This window comes from Dendropsophus ebraccatus, chromosome 9 (genome assembly GCF_027789765.1).
Source record: "Dendropsophus ebraccatus isolate aDenEbr1 chromosome 9, aDenEbr1.pat, whole genome shotgun sequence".
NCBI classification, from domain to species: Eukaryota; Metazoa; Chordata; class Amphibia; order Anura; family Hylidae; genus Dendropsophus; species Dendropsophus ebraccatus.
Genome location: NC_091462.1, coordinates 110421283 through 110443372, shown reverse-complemented (window position 1 = coordinate 110443372; position 22090 = coordinate 110421283). Strand labels below are relative to the sequence as shown.

The 22090-nt window shown below is 46.0% G+C and overlaps 3 protein-coding genes across 3 annotated transcripts; 2 read left to right on the top strand and 1 right to left on the bottom strand.

The window, feature by feature from the left end:
* The first annotated feature begins 350 nt into the window (after positions 1-350).
* Positions 351-4201, top strand: LOC138800490 (nmrA-like family domain-containing protein 1). The gene is made up of 5 exons (XM_069982197.1): positions 351-1633; positions 1839-2077; positions 2301-2550; positions 2821-3011; positions 3996-4201. Exons 1-5 carry the CDS (start codon positions 1594-1596, stop codon positions 4164-4166), a joined length of 891 nt encoding a protein of 296 aa, XP_069838298.1. The 5' UTR covers positions 351-1593; the 3' UTR covers positions 4167-4201.
* Positions 4202-7692: 3491 nt separating this feature from the next.
* On the top strand, positions 7693-11873 carry LOC138800489 (nmrA-like family domain-containing protein 1). Its single transcript, XM_069982196.1, has 5 exons — positions 7693-7804; positions 8688-8926; positions 9174-9423; positions 9522-9712; positions 11623-11873. The coding sequence occupies exons 1-5, from the start codon at positions 7765-7767 to the stop codon at positions 11803-11805; spliced, it is 903 nt and encodes a 300-aa protein (XP_069838297.1). The 5' UTR covers positions 7693-7764; the 3' UTR covers positions 11806-11873.
* Positions 11874-15110: 3237 nt separating this feature from the next.
* On the bottom strand, positions 15111-21407 carry LOC138800488 (nmrA-like family domain-containing protein 1). The gene is made up of 4 exons (XM_069982195.1): positions 19324-21407; positions 18547-18796; positions 17387-17577; positions 15111-15658 (listed from the first exon to the last, which is right to left on the bottom strand). Exons 1-4 carry the CDS (start codon positions 19510-19512, stop codon positions 15479-15481), a joined length of 810 nt encoding a protein of 269 aa, XP_069838296.1. The 5' UTR covers positions 19513-21407; the 3' UTR covers positions 15111-15478.
* Between the last annotated feature and the right edge of the window lie 683 nt (positions 21408-22090).

The following is a 22090-nucleotide window of genomic DNA, read 5'->3' as shown; positions in this document are numbered from 1 at the left end:
TAACTTATTTAAATATATAAATGGCCCCTACAAGAAATATGGGGAAAAGATGTTCCAGGTAAAACCCCCTCAAAGGACAAGAGGGCACTGCCTCCGCCTGGAGAGACAAGAGGGCACTGCCTCCGCCTGGAGAGACAAGGGGGCGCTGCCTCCCCCTGGAGAGACAAGAGGGCACTGCCTCCGCCCGGAGAGACAAGGGGGCACTGCCTCCGCCTGGAGAGACAAGGGGGCGCTGCCTCCACCTGGAGAGACAAGGGGGCGCTGCCTCCGCCTGGAGAGACAAGGGGGCGCTGCCTCCGCCTGGAGAGACAAGGGGGCGCTGCCTCCGCCTGGAGAGACAAGGGGGCACTGCCTGCGCCTGGAGAAAAAAAGGTTCAATCTCCGGAGGCGACAAGCCTTCTTTACCATGAGAACTGTGAATCTGTGGAACAGTCTACCCCAGGATCTGGTCACAGCAAAAACAGTAGAGGGCTTCAAAACCGGCCTAGACAAGTTCTTAGAGCAAAATAATATAAATGCATATGTATAGAACTTATCGCCCCTCCCCCTTCCCTGTATCCATCCCCTCCGTGGTTGAACTTGATGGACATGTGTCTTTTTTCAACCGTATTAACTATGTAACTATGTAACTATGAATGGCTTCGGCAACATCTCCTGCTGTAGCAATCTACAAATTGAGAAGGACAGCTCAACAAGGTAAGAAAGAGTATGGGTCTAATGCTTGTCAGCTTATTGAGAAGAACTTGTCAACTTCTCCAATAGCCATAAGGTAATGAACGCCTTTCCCTCAGATGATCATGCAATCACCTTAAAGAACCTTAATCTCAGCTCCTGATGCTCCTCCTGTGGGCAGCCTGGATTGTTGTGGAGCGTCAATATATAACCTTTACCAGGGAGAAAGCAACCACAGCTGGGGTACACGAAGAATGGCTTCATATACCCAAGGACACAACATACATCTTAGGTTAAACCTGCTCCAGCCAAGGTCCAAACCTGCCTATACCTGTGTTGCAGTATTGTGCTGGCTCCATCTTCAGTAAAGAACTGTAAGTCCTTGGTTTTAAAAGTTGCCATCTGTTTCTCTCTCTTATGCTTCGCGAAAACCATTGGCTAGGACATACAGGGAGTGCCCGGGGGGACTACTACCACCACTGGCCAATTCCAACCCCCAGTCATTGTGCCAGCCACCATTACCACTATGACTCAGACTGTAAGGACCACAACACTGGGAGTTCCTTGTCCCCCATAGCCATAACAGTGAGGTTGGTTGCCACCATTTCATAGGTTTCTATGATGCAGAATTTACACTGCAGGTAAACTAAGGTAAATTTAATAAAGGATTGGAGAAGTTATGTAACTCGGGTGGAGTCGCCTATTCATTGCCCATATTCTTGGCACCTCATCCTGGAGACTTAAGAATAGTGGTTCTGATTGCCTGGACGACGTTCAGCAGTAGCTGCACCCCGTGAATCTTTGCCGAGCTGAGTCACACGCATTGACTTTAAGACATTGATCAAAAAGAAGAAGACACAGAAGACATCCATACAGAGCTCTGAACATAGGATCCACTGATCACTCCTGATCTGCTGTGCCATGGCTGGGAAGAGAGTAATTGTGGTTTTTGGAGCTACTGGTGAGTCAATCCACCTTATGTTTTGTTACAATGTATCAGTCCAGGTTGCAACAAACCCTCAGCTGTGAAAAGAATTAGGCTGGGATGTCTTATTTATAAAAATAAGAATGTTCCCATTCATCCTTCAAAATAGTTGATGAGACACACAGTATATTAGAAAGGTGCCAAACTTTTTGTTGTATTGTGTGTCCGCCTATCTGTACAGGAGCTCAGGGGGGCTCAGTGGCTGCGGCTCTCCTGGCAGATGGCACCTTCTTGGTCAGGGCAGTGACCCGAGACACCACCAAACCGGTGGCAGTGAAACTAAAGGAGGCTGGAGCGGAGGTCATATCCGCAGATCTGGAGAATGAGAAAAGCCTGGAGGCTGCACTGCGTGGAGCTTATGGAGCGTTTGTGGTCACTAATGCCCATGAAGGGGGTAAAAAAGACAAAGAAGTTATCCAGGTGAGTGAAGGGAAAATATGAGGTGAGGAGCTTTACCTTGGGGTTTAGTATAACAAAATCCTGGCTTGGACTCCACTTGGGGGTAAACTAAGTATAAGCGGAAATAACTACTCTACAGTGACCCCTTGTGGAATAAGACGCTATCACCCCACAATTATATTGTAGGAGAATGGTGTATGACACTTTTATCCTCCTATGTCCTGAGTACCTGTTCATTTTCCAGGGAAAACTGGTTGCGGATCTATGTAAGCGCCTGAATCTGGAGCTTGTAGTCTACAGCGGCCTGGAGAATGTGAAGAAGATGACCTGTGGAAAGCTGGACGTGTCTCACTTTGACAGTAAGGGCGAGGTGGAGGAGTATTTCCGGCAAATTGACTGCCCCATGACCAGCGTCCGACTAGCCTTCTATTACGAGAACCTACTGCAAGAGTTCAAGCCACAGAGGAGCAAAGACGGGAAGACGTTTCTTTTAGGTATGAAAATAATAAGAGTATTTGTAGGGGATGAAAAGGCGAGGGTGATGTAAAAAAGAACTATAATCATACGGCCCTCTTTGTATGACAATATAGTCCATCTCTAGAATGACAGCATACAGCCGATACACATTGCCAGACCCTGATGTTGTCCCCATTACACATAAAGTACCCCACATTGTTTGTCTTGCACTTGGGGTATCCTAGTTTTTACCACCTGATGTAATTCAGTGTTTGTTATGTCGTGTTGAGTATTATGTGTCATTCCAGGCATCCCGATGGGTGATGTACCCCTGGATGGGATATCGGTAGCAGATCTGGGTCCTGTAGTTGTTTCCATTCTTAAATCTCCAGCAAACTACAAGGGAAGAAACATTGGACTGAGTGCAGGGAAATTAACTGTGGAAGAATATGCCAAGATAATGTCCACCGTCACCAAGGAGGCCATCAAAGATGCCAAGGTGACAATTATACGAGATAAAAACAGAAAAGGGGTACAGCAACCTACAAGTGCCAGGGCTTACTGTATATATTCTCCTTCCATCGTACACATGATGAAAACCTGTTCTAAAGAGCTTTTAAAAATTAGTTTTTTAGTAAAGCATTTGATTATATAGAGTGTACCATCTCACCACATTGAGGTGACCTCAGACAGATGGTTCCTTACACTAGCCTCTCTAGGGCTAATAGTAAGCCTACAAAACTCACACAGTAGTACACAGTAATATACCAGATGAAACAGTAGTGCCCTGTAATATACCAGGTAAGATAGTAGTGTCCTGTAATATACCAGATGAAATAGTAGTGCCCAGTAATATACCAGATGAAATAGTAGTGCCCAGTAATATACTAGATAAGATAGTAGTGTCCTGTAATATACCAGATGAAATAGTAGTGTCCTGTAATATACCAGATGAAATAGTAGTGTCCTGCAATGTACAAGATGAAATAGTAGTGTCCTGTAATATACTAGAAGAAATAGTAGTGTCCTGTAATATACCAGATGAAATAGTAGTGCCCAGTAATATACCAGATGAAATAGTAGTGTCCTGTAATATACCAGATGAAATAGTAGTGTCCAGTAACATACCACTAATACTAGTATAGGTCACTTCTAGAGATGAGCAAACCTCAAGCATGCTCGAGTCGATCCGAACCCGAACTTTCGGCATTTGATTAGCGGTGGCTGCTGAAGTTGGATAAAGCCCTAAGGCTATGTGGAAAACATGGATATAGTCATTGGCTGTATGTTTTCCAGACAACCTTAGAGCTTTATCCAAGTTCAGCAGCCCCAGCTAATCAAATGCCGACCGTTCGGATGGACTCGAACCCGAACCCGGTTCGCTCATCTCTAGTCACTTCCATACCACCAATAGCCTCCATCTCTGTAGTATTGGGATCCATTATCCAGTCTACATTACTCCCGGTATTATCTTATTCTCCAGATTCTTCCAGACAAATACGAGGAGCAGACAGGGGCACACAGCATGGCCAACATGTTCCGCTTCTACATGATGAGACCCGATCGGGACGTGGAGCTCACCCACAAACTAAACCCCAAAGTCAGGAACTTCCAGCAGTGGATGGAGGAGAACAAGGAGGCATTTAAGTGTTAATGTCATGGCCACCCACAATAAAGTCTTCAAACCTTGCTGGGTTTACTGGTTGAGTTTATTGCACCTCTTATTGCAACTCTTGGAAGGTTTTTCAAACAGGGGGAGGTGAGTTTCAGTTGTTTGTAGGCATAAAGAAGATGTTACTTATAGGTCGTACCTTGTTGTCTACCTACGTACTTTTTAAAAAAAGAAAAAAGTTTTATTTTCGGGGTAGGTGTTCTTTTTTCCATGAACAACAATTGCACATTATGCTGGATTCCTTTCTTGTACTCCATGGAATAGCTTTTTCTTTTAACAGTTGGGCTTGTATTTAAAGGGGAAGTCCAACATTGGGCATTTTTTTTTAAAGAGTCAGGGAGGAGGTGGCTGAACATAACAAGACGCACCTACCTCCCCGGCTCCAGCACTGTTCCCCGCTTCAGTTCCCAGTGCCCCGGCCACTTCCTGGTCTGAGCAGGGCTTACACGTCACAACCAGGACTCCTGCTTAGACTGAGTAGCGGCCTTGGGAGCAGACGACTGCAGACCCCAGCGCTGGAGCTGGGGAGGTAGGTACGTGTTGTTATGTTCAGCCACCTCCTCCCTGGCTCTTTAGAGCAAAAAATGCCAGATGCCGGACTTTACCTTTAAGACCCTTTCGAAAAACCCTGCAAAATCAACCTAGGGCTCATTTTTGGAGAAACAAGGTATATACCTATTATATAGGAGAGGGGGGGGGGGGGGGGGGGGGGGGGTTCTACCTACCTACTAAATGAGTATCTACCTACCAGCTTTTCTTCTAATCAAGACCACAGATCCGCCTCAATATTAATGAAACATACGTTTTATAAGTTGTGGTACGTACAGGGATGTGAGATGAATATCAGATTGGAGAACCGGCAATGCTCCTCTGGTTCCGGATCACAGGACGCCAGTACCCCTTTAGCGGAAGTCATAATAACTACCCCGCAGCTATACTGGTGAAGGATTGTGGACATTTGGAAATAAAGCATATGCGATTTTGCACATGAAAGTGGTGAGTGCAGCAATTCTTTATATTTATTGGATACTAATAGATTGGGAACACCCCCACTACCTGCATGTCCCCGTCTCCAACATGCGGTGGTAGATGATCTCCTTGGAGAGAGCTTCTTGCTGTGTCAGTAAATATCTTACTTGCAGTACAATAATAACAGCTTGGACCAAGCTTGTAGGTTACTAACAACGCGGATAACAAATGTGGAGTTCAGTCGTGCCAAGATTGGAGGCACAGCCTTACAACCAGTTTTAACTTGCACAAAACACATTGCTGCTATTGTCTATATCTTGGGCTCAATAAGGTTTTAGCCTGAAGAGTACCACCCACTGAAGAGCACACGAACAGGAGCGTCCATGTTAAAAACTTTGATCTGTCAGGGTCTGGGTGTTCAGACTCCCACCAGTCAGTAGATCAACCTGGGAGAAACACTTAGCTAAGCACTTCACTCCCTATATAGATAGAAAAGGCAGCAAGTCAGGTAAAGTGGTTAACCAAAGAATGCTTAAAGGGGAACTATCAGCAGGTTAGATATTTTCCTATTGCACAGGAGACGCTGAGGAGGAAGTTATGTGTCTCGGTGCATTTTTCCAGGAGCTCTGCCCATCCTCTTAGGTCTGATCTGGCCCACCCGTGACTGGACTGCTCTATTCATCATCATTAGTAAGGGGAGGGCCGGAGGGGGGTGAATCGGCACTATGAGGGCGGGAAGTGCTCCTAACTGTCTCAACGTACCGTGGAGCAAAAGACTAATTGCACCAGAACGGCGCCAAGGAGGAAGGTAAGAAACATACCTTCCTATTCTGTATCTCTTGTGCATTAGGCATGTAGTGTCTAACTATGTGTTTTTTCATTTCTTCTTACACCTTTGTAAAATTGCATCACTCTAGGATAGGACAGGTGGCCGCTGTTCCTTACTCCAACCACTAGATGTCCCACTCACACAGCACAGCTGCAGCTAACACCAGGTCTAGCTACTCACTTCCTTTATAGTAACTACTTTCTGTCAATTGTTAGTTCGTGCCTGGCTACAGGCCAGGCAGGACGTGTATATAGTTGTTTCAGCAACTAGTTACCCAACCACCATGGGTCAATATACTAGACCCCTAGGGAAACCGGAGACAAGGGAGTCTTCACCCTTGCCTGTGCCATGGATTTCACTGCTAAAACAGGACAGTCAACCACCTTAGAGAAAAGGATGGATAACTCAAGACTGGACCTGCAGCAGTCTCTCTACTGACAAGACGCTCAGTTTTGTAGGAAGGACACTACAAGCCCGCTACCACCCAGAGCAGAGACTTGGGTCTTGTACTACCCCAATAGGACGGAAACCCAACACTGTGGGGCAGAAGGCGGTTAGGTGAGATAACTGGGACTCATCCATACGTCAGTTCTTCAACACTCTAGAGATACTTCACCTCATCCCCACAGAGAACGTAGTACATTAGGCAAGGGTGCTCCTATCCGGTCCCTGATACCTGTTACCTTACTGTTTTAACTCACCTATCTACCTGTTGGAGTATTATTGCTGATTATTTTCGCACTAAGTACCCGAGCAATGTCTATATGTTTGTCATTGAAACCTTTTTCAAGTAAAGTTTGAAAGTTGCTTAAAGTGGGACTGTGACATCTCTGCAGCTGCACGCGCACCTACAAGGCAAAGACCAGCACAGCTGGTGATACCACTAGGAGTTTTATCCCGCTATTCCAGGGGGATTGCTGGATGCAGTGGTGCAGAGGGATAAATCTGCTAGATGGGGTTCTCAGCCATAGAGTGCAAGTGTCTATAATAGTATAAACAAAAGAAGGAACTCACCATCATTTTGTGTAGAACATCGTGCTCGATTTATTCCAGTACGTCCATAATTACATACAATTCAGCAGGTAAGACGCCAACTGACCATGATGATGTCAGGTGACAGCTGTTTCGCGCTTTATGACGCTTCTCCAGGGTCCAGGGGCACGATGTTCTACACAAAATAATGGTGAGTGCAGCTTCCTTCGTCTGTTATCACTGACACCTACACCTCACCTTAGTCCTAACCAAGGTCCGGTTGTCGTTTGTATGGGGGTGGGTGTTACCACTCCTGGCCACTGTGACAAGTAGCCTCTGAAACACCATAACCCACCAGCAGGCCCAACATCAGTTCCAGCAACCCAGGCCGCAGCAGGGACAAAATTTCTGACACAACTCTATCACTCAGCTGAGTATTTCACACTTCGCCTCACTCCAGGAGACTTACAGTTCAACCCGTCTTCTACACTGAGACAGAAAAGGCAGCAAGCTGGGTGAAGTGCTTCTACCATCATCCATTTAAGGGGACCTCTACCCCAGACTGCGTAATTTCCCTGTCATTATTTTATGTGCAGGTAAATGTTAGTGCTCAGTGTGACTTTGCTTTTCCTAAATCTACAAGGGGTGCGCCCAGTTCCTAATCCAAACATTTTTTTTCTGCTCCGCACCTCACACAACCGGCCCTGTTCACTGTGCTGAGTCACTGGGGTAAGGCTGCGGTATATAAAGAGGCACCTCTTATTATCATACACACAGTTCCTGATTTCCTGCAGAGCTTCGCAGAACATCATGGCTGCAAGGAAAATCATCACAGTGTTCGGAGCTACAGGTGAGTGTGACTCACACGGTGCGGCCGCTTCAGGGATGCCGAGGCTGCTGACCTGCTGGGGCTCCAAGACTCCTGTCCAGACTGCCGGATTTCCACTGACTCTGCTACGGGTATAGCTATGCAGGATACAGAGGATGCAGTCACATCTGGATCCTGGTGTCAAATATCAGAGGACGATGCTGCTATTATAGCATGTGATATTTGGGGTCTGGGACGTTTTTTTGGTGTTGTGGATCATCGAGCTGCGCGTCCGGGCCTGCACGGTGGTGATGCACTAGCTGCAGCCGGTCCCTCCCATGGCTGACACTTCGTCTTCTCCAACTATAAGACATTGCATATTTTATGAAAGATGAGGGGAGAAGTTGGGAGGCCCAGGGTTGGAGAGTTTGCAGACACAGACGAGCTTCTTGTAGATGCAGCCTCGGTCAGTGTTCAGTATTAGTTGAGACTTGATCTATAATAGTGGCCCTCTTTTATAATACTGCATCTTGTAGACTCTATGGCCCTAGAGTCCCTACCACAAAAAAAAAACACACACAAAAAAAATGTTGGCGCCAGGGATCGGTAAGGTGTTACATAATTTTTGGCTAAGGCAATGTTGCAGCTGAGGACATCGCATGACAAAAATCGCATCCTTGCTGTACAAGTAATGAAAACCCCACCTGTTCGAGTCCTACTGAATTGTGGTTGGGGGGGGGGGGGAACTGGTCTATATAATCAGGCGTTGGGGGTGTGATGAAGTGTAGAGAGTGTAGGAAACCTGGTGGGTGGAATTCACTCATTCCAGCCATATACCTAGCTATTTGAAACAAATTAATGTAAGCGTTCTTCTTTGGTCACCCTATATATACAGCAATATCATGTGTTTATATATTTATTTTAGGGGCCCAGGGGGGTTCAGTCGCCAATTCCCTCTTAATGGACCGCACCTTTGCAGTCAGGGCAGTGACCCGAGACACCAGCAAACCAGCAGCTTTGAAGCTGAAGGAGGCCGGAGCTGAGGTTGTGTCTGCAGATCTGGACAATGAGAAGAGTCTGGAGTCCGCATTGAGTGGAGTCTATGGGGCATTTGTGGTCACCAACTTCTGGGATCACTTCAGTAAGGAGAAGGAGGTGCAACAGGTAAGATCATGGCATCACAGATATATGAGGGGGAGAGGATGGATGTCCAATATCGTCCAAGATGGGTGAACTGGTTTGTGCAGGATGCCCTAGTTGAGACATGTTATTGTGGGTGCAGTAAGCCATCATTTAACGACTTTCCGTCTATGGCCCATGGCAGTCTGGGCATGTTGGAAGTAGTTTTGCAAAAGCTGAAGAGCCGCAGGTTGGGGATCACTGATCTATGACTTATTTTTTGTAATTCCAGGGAAAAGTTATTGTAGACCTGTGCAAACGCCTGGGCCTTCAGCACGTGGTCTACAGCGGACTAGAGAACGTCAACAAGTTGTCGGGAGGGAAGCTGGACGTTCTACATTTCGATGGTAAAGGAAAAGTGGAGGAATATTTCCAAGAGAAATCCTGCCCCATGACCAGTGTCAGGCTCGCCTTCTACTTTGAGAATTTCCTAACGAACAGCAAACCACAGAAATCGAAGGATGGGAAGAGCTACGAGCTGGGTGAGACGTCGGCACGTGTATGGGATATCTGGGTCTGTCACTGTGCAACCAATCAGAGCTCAGCACACTGACAGGTGATCCTTTATGTTTCCTTCCAGTTATTCCCATGTGCGATGTCCCCATGGATGGCATTTCTGTTGCCGATCTGGGTCCAGCAGTTCTCAGCATCCTGAAGAATCCAAAGGAATATATAGGAAAACTCATCGGACTTAGCGCAGAGAAACTGACGGTGGCGCAATACGCTGACATTATGTCCAAGGTCTCCTGCAAGACCATCAAAGACGCCAAGGTGAGGACATCACTCCTCATGCAAGGGGTGAAAGAATAATCTCATGAACAAAGAAAAAAATTTCAGCTCACCATAGGTGGTTTGTTGTGTGATGGTGGACATTCAGGCAGGAGCAAGTGGAGTAGTAGCAGGCTGCACCCGGTAATAATGGTAAAAAGGAGAAGATCCACAGCGTCCAAAAAAAGGGTTTGTTGTCTTTATTGAGGCATATAAAAAGTTACAAAAGATAAAAACGTAGGCCCTTAGAAAGCCCTTCTATAGGTCTGGAAATCTCTTGACTCTATTCGCTGGATTTAAGGCCGATGCAACCCAAGCCTCTGTGTAGGCCCTCCCCCCCCACACTCACCCTCACTCTCTTCCTCCACCGCCATCACTCAATGCTCACTCCTCACCAGACCCCACACTTCTAAGCAAGACATCCTCCTCCTAGCGTAGAGGAGATTGGTGGCAGAGCAGAGACCTCACCTTTTCTAGAACCTGCTTTATCATCTACAGGTGTATAGTTTAATAGTCTGTATATGAGGGAGTATAGCAGTCAGATTATATAGCTGTCTATGTGTGATGGAGTATAGCAGTCAGATTATATAGAAGTCTATGTGTGAGGGAGTATAGCAGTCAGATTATATAGCTGTCTATGTGTGATGGAGTATAGCAGTCAGATTATATAGAAGTCTATGTGTGAGGGAGTATAGCAGTCAGATTATATAGCTGTCTATGTGTGATGGAGTATAGCAGTCAGATTATATAGAAGTCTATGTGTGAGGGAGTATAGCAGTCAGATTATATAGAAGTCTATGTGTGAGGGAGTATAGCAGTCAGATTATATAGCTGTCTATGTGTGATGGAGTATAGCAGTCAGATTATATAGAAGTCTATGTGTGAGGGAGTATAGCAGTCAGATTATATAGCTGTCTATGTATAAGGGAATATAGTGGTCAGATTATATAGCAGTCTGTGTGTGAGGGAGTATAGCAGTCAGATTATATAGAAGTCTATGTGTAAGGGAATATCGTGGTCAGATTATATAGCTGTCTGTATGTGAGGGAGTATAGCAGTCAGATTATATAGCTGTCTATGTGTGATGGAGTATAGCAGTCAGATTATATAGCTGTCTATGTGTGATGGAGTATAGCAGTCAGATTATATAGCAGTCTGTATATGAGGGAGTATAGCAGTCAGATTATATAGCAGTCTATGTGTGATGGAGTATAGCAGTCAGATTATATAGCAGTCTGTATATAAGGGAGTATAGCAGTCAGATTATATAGCTGTCTATGTGTGAGGGAGTATAGCAGTCAGATTATATAGCTGTCTATGTGTGATGGAGTATAGCAGTCAGATTATATAGCAGTCTGTATATGAGGGAGTATAGCAGTCAGATTATATAGCAGTCTGTGTGTGAGGGAGTATAGCAGTCAGATTATATAGCTGTCTATGTGTGATGGAGTATAGCAGCAGTCGGGATTATATAGAAGTCTGTGTGTGAGGGAGTATAGCAGTAAGATTATATAGCAGTCTGTGTGTGAGGGAGTATAGCAGCAGTCAGATTATATAGCTGTCTATGTGTGATGGAGTATAGCAGTCAGATTATATAGCAGTCTGTGTGTGAGGGAGTATAGCAGTCAGATTATATAGCTGTCTATGTGTGATGGAGTATAGCAGTCAGATTATATAGAAGTCTGTGTGTGAGGGAGTATAGTGGTCAGATTATATAGCAGTCTATGTGTGATGGAGTATAGCAGTCAGATTATATAGCAGTCTGTGTGTGAGAGAGTATAGCAGTCAGATTATATAGCAGTCTGTATGTGAGGTAGTATAGTGGTCAGATGACATAGCAGTCACAAGAAGATATCCTCAGGCCTTGGTAAAATGTTCTCTAATAATGTTGTGCCCCCTTACTTGTCTCACAGATCCCCCCGGAGGTGTACGAGAAGCTGCCCTTCCCAGGAGCACAGGAAATGGCCAACATGTTCAAGTTTTACCTGATGGTCCCGGACCGGGATGTGGCCCTCACCCACAAACTCAATCCAAACACAAAGAGTTTCAAGCAGTTTTTGAAAGAGAACAAGGAGGCGTTCATCAAAGCCTTATAAATGGGAGGGTCCAAAATATAGGATTGATTTTTTTGTATATTTTACAAATAAAACCTTTATAAAAAATATATATATATATTAATTTTCTCGTCACATGACGTAGGCTCATGACAATAGTCTATAATCTCACCCATAGGTCAAGAGATTTTCCAAACATAATCACTTAGAGGAACACTGCAAGCAATAGTAATTCCTGATGGGTGGAGCATGACACAGGAATTCTCTCTTTAAAGGAGAAGTCCAGTAAAAATTTTTATTAAAGTATTGTATTGCCCCCCAAAAGTTATGCAAATCACCAATATACACTTATTATGGGAAATGCACATAATGGGCCACATGTATCATCCTGCGAACGGATGATTTTCGGCGGAAAGTGCTGATTTGCGTATTTTTTTATACGCAAATGGCCGATTTGCGAATAAAATATTCGCAAATCGGCACTTTCCGCCGAGTACGCCAGGGGGGCGGAAAGGGGGCGTGTAGTGGGCGGAACGGAGGGCGCGGACTCAGAGTCCGCGCGATTTACCATCCGTTCCGCCCAAATATACGCCGAAAACCTACTCCAGTCCTCAGCTGGCGTAGGTTTTCGGCGGTGCGCACCGGCGCGCACGGGATTTATGTAGAGGCAGTCCACCTCTACATAAATCTCCGTAGCGCTGGAGCTGCGGGGGCATTTTTAAGTCCGGCGTAAAAAACGCCGGACTTAATAAATGCCCCCCAAAGTGTTTTTTTTCTCTCCTGCACTTACTACTGCATCAAGGCTTCACTTCCTGGATAACATGGTGATGTCACTTCCTGGATAAAATGGTGATGTCACTTCCTGGATAACATGGTGATGTCACTTCCTGGATAACATGGTGATGTCACTTCCTGGATAACATGGTGATGCCACACCCCGACTCCCAGAGCTGTGCGGGCTGTGGCTGCTGGAGAGGATGATGGCAGAGGGATGCTCAGTGTCCCTCCAGTGCCCTGTGTCCCTCAGTGTCCCCCTGCCATCATCCTCTCAAGCAGCCACAGCCTGCACAGCTCTGGGAGTCGGGTCGTGACATCACCATCTTATCCAGCAAGTGAAGCCTTGACCAAAAAGGACTCCTTACCCCAATGAAACACCTAGCATCTTGACCAATAGGTGTCGTACTCCTCTGCAAACAGCTGTCCACTGTCTGTTGTTAGGCTACGTCTGTCTCTAGTAACAACTAGATCAGGATAGAACACTGGCAGTTGGGGTGAGACTTAGCATGTGCTATGTGCAGTAGAGATATACTAAGAAAACCAGTGTGCCTATAAGCTAGCCTGCCTGATCAAAATGATCCATACTGTTCTTGAAAGGTAAATCAAGACTTCCCTTCACATTTCACCACCATAAAGCTCAGGGCAACTGTCCCTTGTGCTCATACTGCTGTATATCCACAGTGCTGCAGTGTAATCTTCCATCCCACACACATATGTGTTTATTGTAACCCCTTCCTTGCGGTGCTGCTGCTGTTTTGTTTTTGTTTTTTATTTTTTTATTTCTACTCACAAAGCACTTTGGAAAACCAGAGCACCAGTAACCCCTTCTCCCTCCACACAGCACAGTGCCAGCCTGTTCATTGCTAACATTCATTCAGTGGCCTTTCATCAGCACTATGTCATGGCATAGCAGAGAGGGATAGGTGCTGTCGTGATACTCAGCCACTTATGTGATGCTTGCTCGGCCACTTCTATGATTACTGAGTATTGGGTGTTCTTGTACAGATGTTATGTAGGTACCCGCTTTGGCCGGTTTACTGTACCCAATGGTTGGTAACCTCCGGGAGTTTTGAAGATCACTTGGGCACTTGTCATGGTAACCTGGAGTGGTATCAGACCCACCCGGGATGTTGGTACCACCCCTTACAAAAAGGGGTAAAATAACCCAAGTGTTCGGTGGTATGCATGGGTGCAGGTGTTGACAGATTTGAGTCCCGTGCATTGAATAAAAATAGAATACTTTACTGAATAAGGCTTGAGATGATCAGTACACATAATACAACAGTACAGATCTTGACTCAGTAAACACTGTGACTGACAGTGAGGTAGAACCAGGGCTTGTGAGAGTTGGTGCTTTCTAGAGAGAAGGAAGAGGAGAGGAGTTGCCAGTAAAGCCCTGTCTAATGTAGTGTATGTGCTCTGCCGGAACAAGGGGGTAGAAAGAAGAGATAAGTGATACTCGTACTCATGGATGCCTAGTTGTGGCTCTGAAGCGCCTATGCCCCTTAGTTGCGTAGAACCCATCCTAGGTGGGTAATACGAGCTCCAGTTGTCGGTTATCTGAGCGTAGCAGGTTGCCGAGACTTCCCAGTCGTCCTGTGCTGCACAGTGAGATATGTAGACCTTTTCCCTGGTAGCTTTGTCCTACTGGGGACTTCCTCCCACCAGGAACTAACTCCTCCTACAGGGGCTGAGTGTGTGAAAGAGAACAGGAGATAGGTCAGAAAGAGCAAGCACCTGTGACTTGTCAGCACACAAACACGTGGTATAAAACCCTTGACTTCAGCTGTGTATAGAAGACACTAACAACAGTGGTGACACCCAGTGGGGAAAACAAAGTACTAAATCTCCCACTTGCTAACCTTAAAGAATGACTTACTCAGGTGCTCTACACAGTACCTGTGGTGGGACACCACACTATGCTGTGATTGGATGGACATATAATGGAGGGAGTACCTGTGTGTACTACTGACAAACATCACATAGCTGTGCACCAAGGGGGGGGGTGTAGGGCTTAGTGACAGCAGTGGCATTGACAGGTACACTATACGTCGGTGAGGAGAATCCGGCATCCTCTGCATAGGTTTTGTGTAAGGCCCCCGCTTACAGAAGTTGGCGCATAGGACATTTAAGGAGAAGTCCGGGCATTTTGAAAATCCAGCAGGGGTAGGGGGGAATTTCATAACAAGTACGCACTTACCTCTCCCCGTGCCTACGTTGAGCGGCAGGACTGGACTTGAGACCCCCACTGGCCTCCGGAGTCTTCTGGGGGCCACATCACATCCCAGCTGATGGACTGGCCGGACATAGCTCCAGTTGCTGACTGAGCGGCCAGTCCCTCAGCCGGGAAAGGCATTTTCCACGTCATCACAACTCGGGGGGGGGGGGGGGGGGGAGGCCGCTCCCGACGCTCACTGTGGGCACAGGGAGAGGTAGCTGCTCTGTGACTTCTTGCTATGGAAAACATAGTTAGTTTTGAGTATAGCGAAAGAAAGCTGCTCTCTGATTGGCTGCTGCAGGCTTTATATTAACATACAGCAGATGGCCATAGTATTGCTTCTTTTGTTTTGTAATGGCCCTTAAAAAAAGGAAAGGTAGGAATATCAACAATATCCAAAATCTACAGAACTTTTATTAATCTGGATGCTGCTGATCTAACAGGGCGCTGGATGTCACAGAGGCCACTCAGAGTATGACGTTATGGAGCAGAGGACATTGGGGCAGCCTCACCAGAACCAGAGTCACCGAAGGGGCGTGGCCTATAGCAACCTATCAGGTCTCAGCTTTCACTTTACAAAGACTTTCTCTGAAGAAAGAGCTGGGATCTGATTGGTTGCTATGGTTACAAGACTTTTATCCTTGCTCTCGTTTCGATAAATCTGCTCGATGTCCCCCAATATTTCACAGTCTTTTCTCTTGTGAAGTAATATAAATGACTTCACAACTCCTTGAATGCTTCCTTGTTCTCCTCCATCCATTGCTGGAAGTTTTTGGCCTTGGGGTTGAGCTTTAAAGTGAGCTCCTTGTCCCGGTCTGGCATCATTATGTAGAATCGGAACATGTTGGCCACTTCTTCTACTCCAGGGAAGCCGAACTTCTCATACTCTTCGGGGGTGATCTGTGGGTATACCACACAGGTTAAAGACTATGCTCTACTAATATGGAAGGATCATAGCCTGTCCTCAATGGGCTGTGCACCATAATGTAATTTATTACTCTCTGTTATCAGCCATGTCAGACACTAGGCCTCTTCAATGAGATGAGAGCCAAAAACTGCACAAACACAGAGCATCTAGAGTGCTAATGAAGGCAGCAGAATTTTGAATGCAGCTCTTACTGTTGTTGACGCATTAATGTCTTACATTATTAAATCACACAACTAAAGAGGGGGATTCCAGTGGTTTTTCACCCTGTAGCCTAGTTTAACACATGTGGGGAGGAGCTTGGAGAAGCCATACTTACTTCCCTTGATTCCTCCGCTGGACATCTGTACTAAACCCTGAAACCCTGCAGCGACCTAGAGCGGGTGTGCCACTGCTGTTTCTGGCACATATGTCGGCTAATACTGTTGTTATGTATGCTCTGGGATGAAGGGAACAGTTTGCACTCCCACCACTGGATATCCCTGTCTTTTTGCGCTACTTGGCACAGCTAAAGGATGTTTTCTGAAAGGGTTTACTGTGAACCTTAGTTTTCTCATGTATTATGCCATTTATGCCACTGTCTGTTTAACTGACTGAGAACCAATTCCGGAGCTGGGTACCTCACACTCATCCCGCCTCTATTTCCCTAGCCAGTTGTAAGTTAGAGTTTACTGTCTTCTTAGGTGTCCTGTTCAATCAGATAGCTCTATGAAGATACTTCTCCCAGGGCCTGGCCTGGAGGCCAGAACACACTTGTGGAGACCTTATATGAGAGACTATTCTTTATCTCAAGTATTTTACATTCCTAGCCATGTTGAACTAGTGTCTTATGTAGGTAGCCTGCTGTAGGCTGGGAAAAATTGAAATCTTATCCATGCTGGGGGACTATTCACTTCTCATCCTGATAACTTGACAGGAGTAAACACAGCAGTTGAATAAGAGAAACTAAAGCCGATAACTCTGCTGCAATGTGTTTGATTTCCTTAGGGGTCTCCCTGATGGCTAGCTTTACTCACTAAGTGAAGCCTGTGTTCCTGGTTCTATGTCACTCCGTGCCAATGGACAGCATTTGGTGGAAGGTTATACCCGTGGATGCAGGAACTTCTTCTCTTAAGCCCCCAGAGCCTGAGGTTCTGGGTAGGTCCCATCTCTCTCCCTCCCCTGAAGACAGTCCACTGTCACCACCGCCAGTCACTCCTAAAGTCAAGCTGAAATCAAGCTAAGTCTATTCAAAGTATATTTCTAATATTATTCTACAGTAAACCTGTGCACTGCAGTGATCTACTCCAAGTCTTCTAAACAGTATACCTGAATGTGGCAGTGATTTATCTAAAAGTATTTCCATGCACCTAGTTCACTACAAAGGATTTCACTCTGTATATTCTGCAATTTATTGAAAGAAACTGTTATAACATGTACTGTGCCTTCAAGAATTTTTTCTACAGGTAAAAGTTGCATCTGTTTAGGTACTTGCTGGACCCTGTAGTTCATTGCACTACACGTGCACCTACACCAAACTTCAATGGGCATGTGTCTGGGACCTGGGAGGGGCAAATACCACTCAGACCACGTGACAATGTGGAGGGGGGGGGGTTAGCGACACATTTAAGGAAGGAGATTACAGGTAAACAAATGTATTAAGGTGAGATACATGTGATCAAAAATTTAAGGAGCAACCTATCAGAATGAAGCACTGATCTTACCTTTGCGTCTCTGATGTCCTTGCCGGTGACGTTGGACATTATGGCGGCGTATTGCGATATCGTCAGCCTTTCTGCGCTGAGCCGCATGTCCTTTCCTATGTACTTTGATGGAGACTTCAGGATGCTGACAACCACATCGCCAAGATCCTTTACAGACATTGTCTCAAGAGGAACGTCACCCACCGGGATGGCTAGAAAGACATTGACTCAAGTTCAGCAGTTGGTCTGCCCAATTGTAGGGATTTTCTAGATTCATGTACATAAAGCTCAATCATCGCGTAATGTAAAATTCTGCAACCTTCAAATGTACTTTGCATTTCAATACCTCTCCATTTTCAAGCTCTCTGCTTGTTGTCAGTGAATAGGGATCCACATCTACAGGTTTAAAGGGGTTTTAAAAACTTGGCTACCTTCTTCAAGAAATAGCACCAAACCTGTCCTTTAGAATGTGTCTGGTATTCTGGTCTCCTGCTGGCTATGAGGATTCAGGAGTTCATGACTCACTGCTGCCCCCTGATGATTCACCATATTCACACAAAATCTATAAAAGAATGTCTATAAATACCAGAGTTTAAGGCCCTATTCACACGTCCATAGTTCTGTCTGCAATTGCGGATAAAACATAGGACCAATAGATACTAATGGCCCAGTTCACACGTCCATACATGTGTGTACATGGGCGCAATACGTGCTCCAAGATAAAAGGACAGGTCCTAGTGCGGACCCCCATTTGCAGATCCCTATCTTCTGTGTAGTGGTCCATGAATTACGGAGCACTGCTGATGCAAATTCGTAGTTCAGTCTGCAATTGTGAGTCCGCAATTACGGGCTGCACTAGGAACATGTTAATGTGGCCTTAGTGTCGAATTGAGTTCTAGAGTCTCAAGTCAAGTTAGTTGGCCAGCCCGGCCTACCAGGGTCGTGTGGAGCAATTACAGGGACCAGTGTACCAGTTTTGCCATAGCATTTGTTTCCAGTATGTATACCATCAAGGGCATCAGCCAAGACATAGGCAACCAGGATCTGGCCCTGATGACTTGTTACCATCTCCCTAGTGCAGCCCCCCTCTTTATTTTGAGAAACCAGTTGGTTCCTACACCACCTGTGCTGCCCCTCTGGGTCACTGCATCTATAATATAAGAAACAGAACATTGTTGTACCTAAAGAGTAGCTGTCACCGTCCTTGTTCTTCTGGGGCCTGGAGAGGGTCAGCAGGTTCTCATAGTAGAAGGGGAGTCGGACGCTGGTCATGGGGACCCCGATCTCTCTGAAGTATTCTTCCACTTCTCCTTTACCATCAAAATATTTTACCTCCAGCTTTCCCCCCGTCAGTTTCTTCACATTATCCAAGCCGCTGAAGACCATGATGTGTAGGCCCAGGCGCTTGGACACGTCTGCAACCAGTTTACCCTGGAGTAAAAAAAGAAGCATATCCACTAATGTTCTGTATGATATCAGGATCCATTGCCGATTGTGGAGCTGAGAGCCCCTGCGAAGTAAATAAAGAAGGTGGGAGCATTACATATGATCTGAATCCTATTGGGAACCCCATAAGCGAAATAGAGACTGTGGACTCTTTGTAACAAAACCTACAGAGGCTCAAGAAAGGGACCCCATCTTTAAACTATTGTATTACTATAATGGAACTCCCCTGTTCTAGTCATTTACTGCAAAATTGGTGAAACCGGGTACTGCCAGCTTGTCTGCATATTAAACCAGGTAAAGACTGAGTTTCACCATCTTTTCTACTGCATCTGGCTTCAGTCCAACTATCACCATGCCCGACATCATGATAGGGTGTGCCTCAGGGGAATCTTACATTATTAGCCCCCCCCCCCCCCCCTTAGCCCAAGAAGTGTGGGATACTCTGGCCATGGCACCTCTAGCGTTCAGGCTCTGTCGCCATACTTCTTCCAGGCTACACACTGTATCCTTACCTGAGTGACCTCTTTCTCCTTGCTCAGATGCTCCCAGTAGTTGGTGACCACAAACGCTCCATACGCTCCGCCCAGTGCGGCCTCCAGACTTCTCTCATCATCCAGATCTGCACGCACGACCTCCACTCCGGCCTCCTTCAGCTTCACCACTGCCGGTTTGCTGGGGTCTCGGGTCACTGCCCTGACCATGAAGGTGCCATCTGCCAGTAGAGCGTCAACGATTGAGCCCCCCTGAGCTCCTGCGGAGAGGACAAGACATGGCGGGAGGATTATTACCAATGTCAATCACTGCATAACTAGAGAGGTTGCCTTTCAGGAGTCTGGGGACGACAAATCGGAGCAACCCAGATACATTGTCTACTACCTCTTGGGGGAGAGAAACCTTATGTATTGTTGCTGAAGTATTAAGATTACTCTTCACCAGAAATAAGGAGCCTGGGCTGACCCTGAGGAATGGCATTATCCCTCCTCCACCACCAAACTCTACAGCCGGCACTGTGCAGTCAGACAGGTGATGTTCTCCTGGCATTACCAAACCAGACACCAGACCGAGAACGTGTGATCCATCACTACACAGAACATGTCCCTGTGCTCCAGGGGCCAGTGGAGATGTGCTTTACTGGGACTGTGCTTGCTGGTGCTCGGCCATGGACCCCCCGCCATGAAGCTCCCGCTGGGGCAGTGTATGGACCATACACTATACATCATGGATTAAAACATAGGCATATGACCTTGTTGGCTATCAGGGCATCATACAGTGACCTGTATGAGGTATCTGGGCCACTATATATTATACATACCACATATATCAGAACATACAATTTTGCACAATTATAGCTTTAATGTGGCTATGAGTATGGTTGTAGATATACTGTATATAAATACACTGTGCTTCCCAGTTTAGGCCTATACCATAAAATATAAGCATGCACATAGAATATTGTGGCTCCATACGTGAACCTTTCATAGTAACTTACTATATTCTATCGCTATCTCCCTGATGAATTGAGCACAGTCATTGGCGTCCAAGGAAACACGCCAGAGAGTGACCACAAGATCAGGATTGTACTGCCTTTACTATATATATATGTTTATAGATTATTTTGTCAGTAGGTGATATATTCACGTCTAATTGTCTATAGACAATCGGAACTAATCTTCAAAAAGAAAAGTAATGTAGTATAATAGAACCCTTGTATTCCTCTACTCATAATGGTTACATCCATCTCCTATATCCCCAATAGGGTACTTTAAGGAGGTTCAAGTACAGAATCAGGGCGGGCGTCCTGACGCGCAAGGTATCAAGAAATAAGGGCCTAGGGGTACAGTTACCCATCCATATTCCACTGGCACTCCTTTAGAACACCCCCTCCCTGTCATTTTCGCAGATAGATCTATGTATGTATACTCACATGTGGTGTTTTGGGTGAAACTAGTTATTTTAATACATACCAATAGTTTTTAGATAGGAATTTTCAGTTTTCTCAATATTTTCAGGTATTCCTGGTTCCTGTAGCCATCATATAGGTCACAACGATTTACATTTATAACAGATCCAGCAGTATATGATGGGGGTTATAGTACAGCACACTGGATTACACCCACCTGCAGGTGGAGGGGCTATAACAGATACAGTATTGTCTCCGTATCCAGTTACTACCGCACTCACACTCACTTTAACACACACTCACCTGTGGCTCCAAACACTACAAAGACTTTCTTGGCGGACATTGCGGCCGTGCACTGGGGTTTGGTGTTTGCTGCAGCGATATAGCCCGGATCAGAGAGGAGCCGCTTATATAAGGAAGCCCTGGGCCTGTTCCCTCCCCGAATATGAATGTTGTAAACGCAAAGTTGAAATACCGATCATAACTCATAACCTGTCATAATATGAGCCGGAAAACAAACCAAGGCACTCCAGCACTGTTCATCCTGCGCTTGCTGGTTCATAATGGAATGTCAGAACTGGGTGACCAATATAACTTAAAGGGAACCTGTTACTAAGTCAATGCTATCTAATCTATCACCATCATGTTATAGACAAGGAAGAACTGAGCGGATTGATATATAACTTTGTGGGAAACGATTCAGTATACCTTGTAACTTGCTGATTGAAATCATCATGTGGTAAGGAGTCCAGTGGGTGGAGTCACTCCATGGACTGGACTCCTTAGAATGGAAACATCAGAGATTTCAATCACTAAATTACAAGTTATACAGAATCTTTTCCCAAAAAATTATATATCAATCCGCTCAGCTCCATCTGCTCTATAACAGGATGCCGATAGCTTAGGGGCCTATATAATAGAGCGATAATCGGCCAAATTGGCCCGATTCGGCTGATTATCGCTTCGTGGAATAGAGAGAACGATCAGCCGATGATCATGTCATCGGCTGATCGTTCATTTAGGTTTAAATCTAAAATTATCGGGCACCACCCGCGTATCGCTACGTGGAATAGCGGGCGCAGCGGGCGACCGACGATTTCACAAACATCATACATTACCTGTCCAGGCGCAGGTCTTCTCCTTCTCTCGGTCCCGCATGGCAGCATCAGCTTTGGAGCGGCCTGTCTGAGCAGACCGCTCAGCCGATCACTGTCCAGGACCGCCGCGGCCAGTGATTGGCTGAGCGTTCTGTCAGTTCAGACAGGCTGCTCCAAAGCTGATGCTGCCACGCGGGACCAGGAGAAGGAGAAGACCTGCGCCTGGACAGGTAATGTATGGAACAAGGACTGCAAGGACATCGGTAACGATGTCCCTGCAGC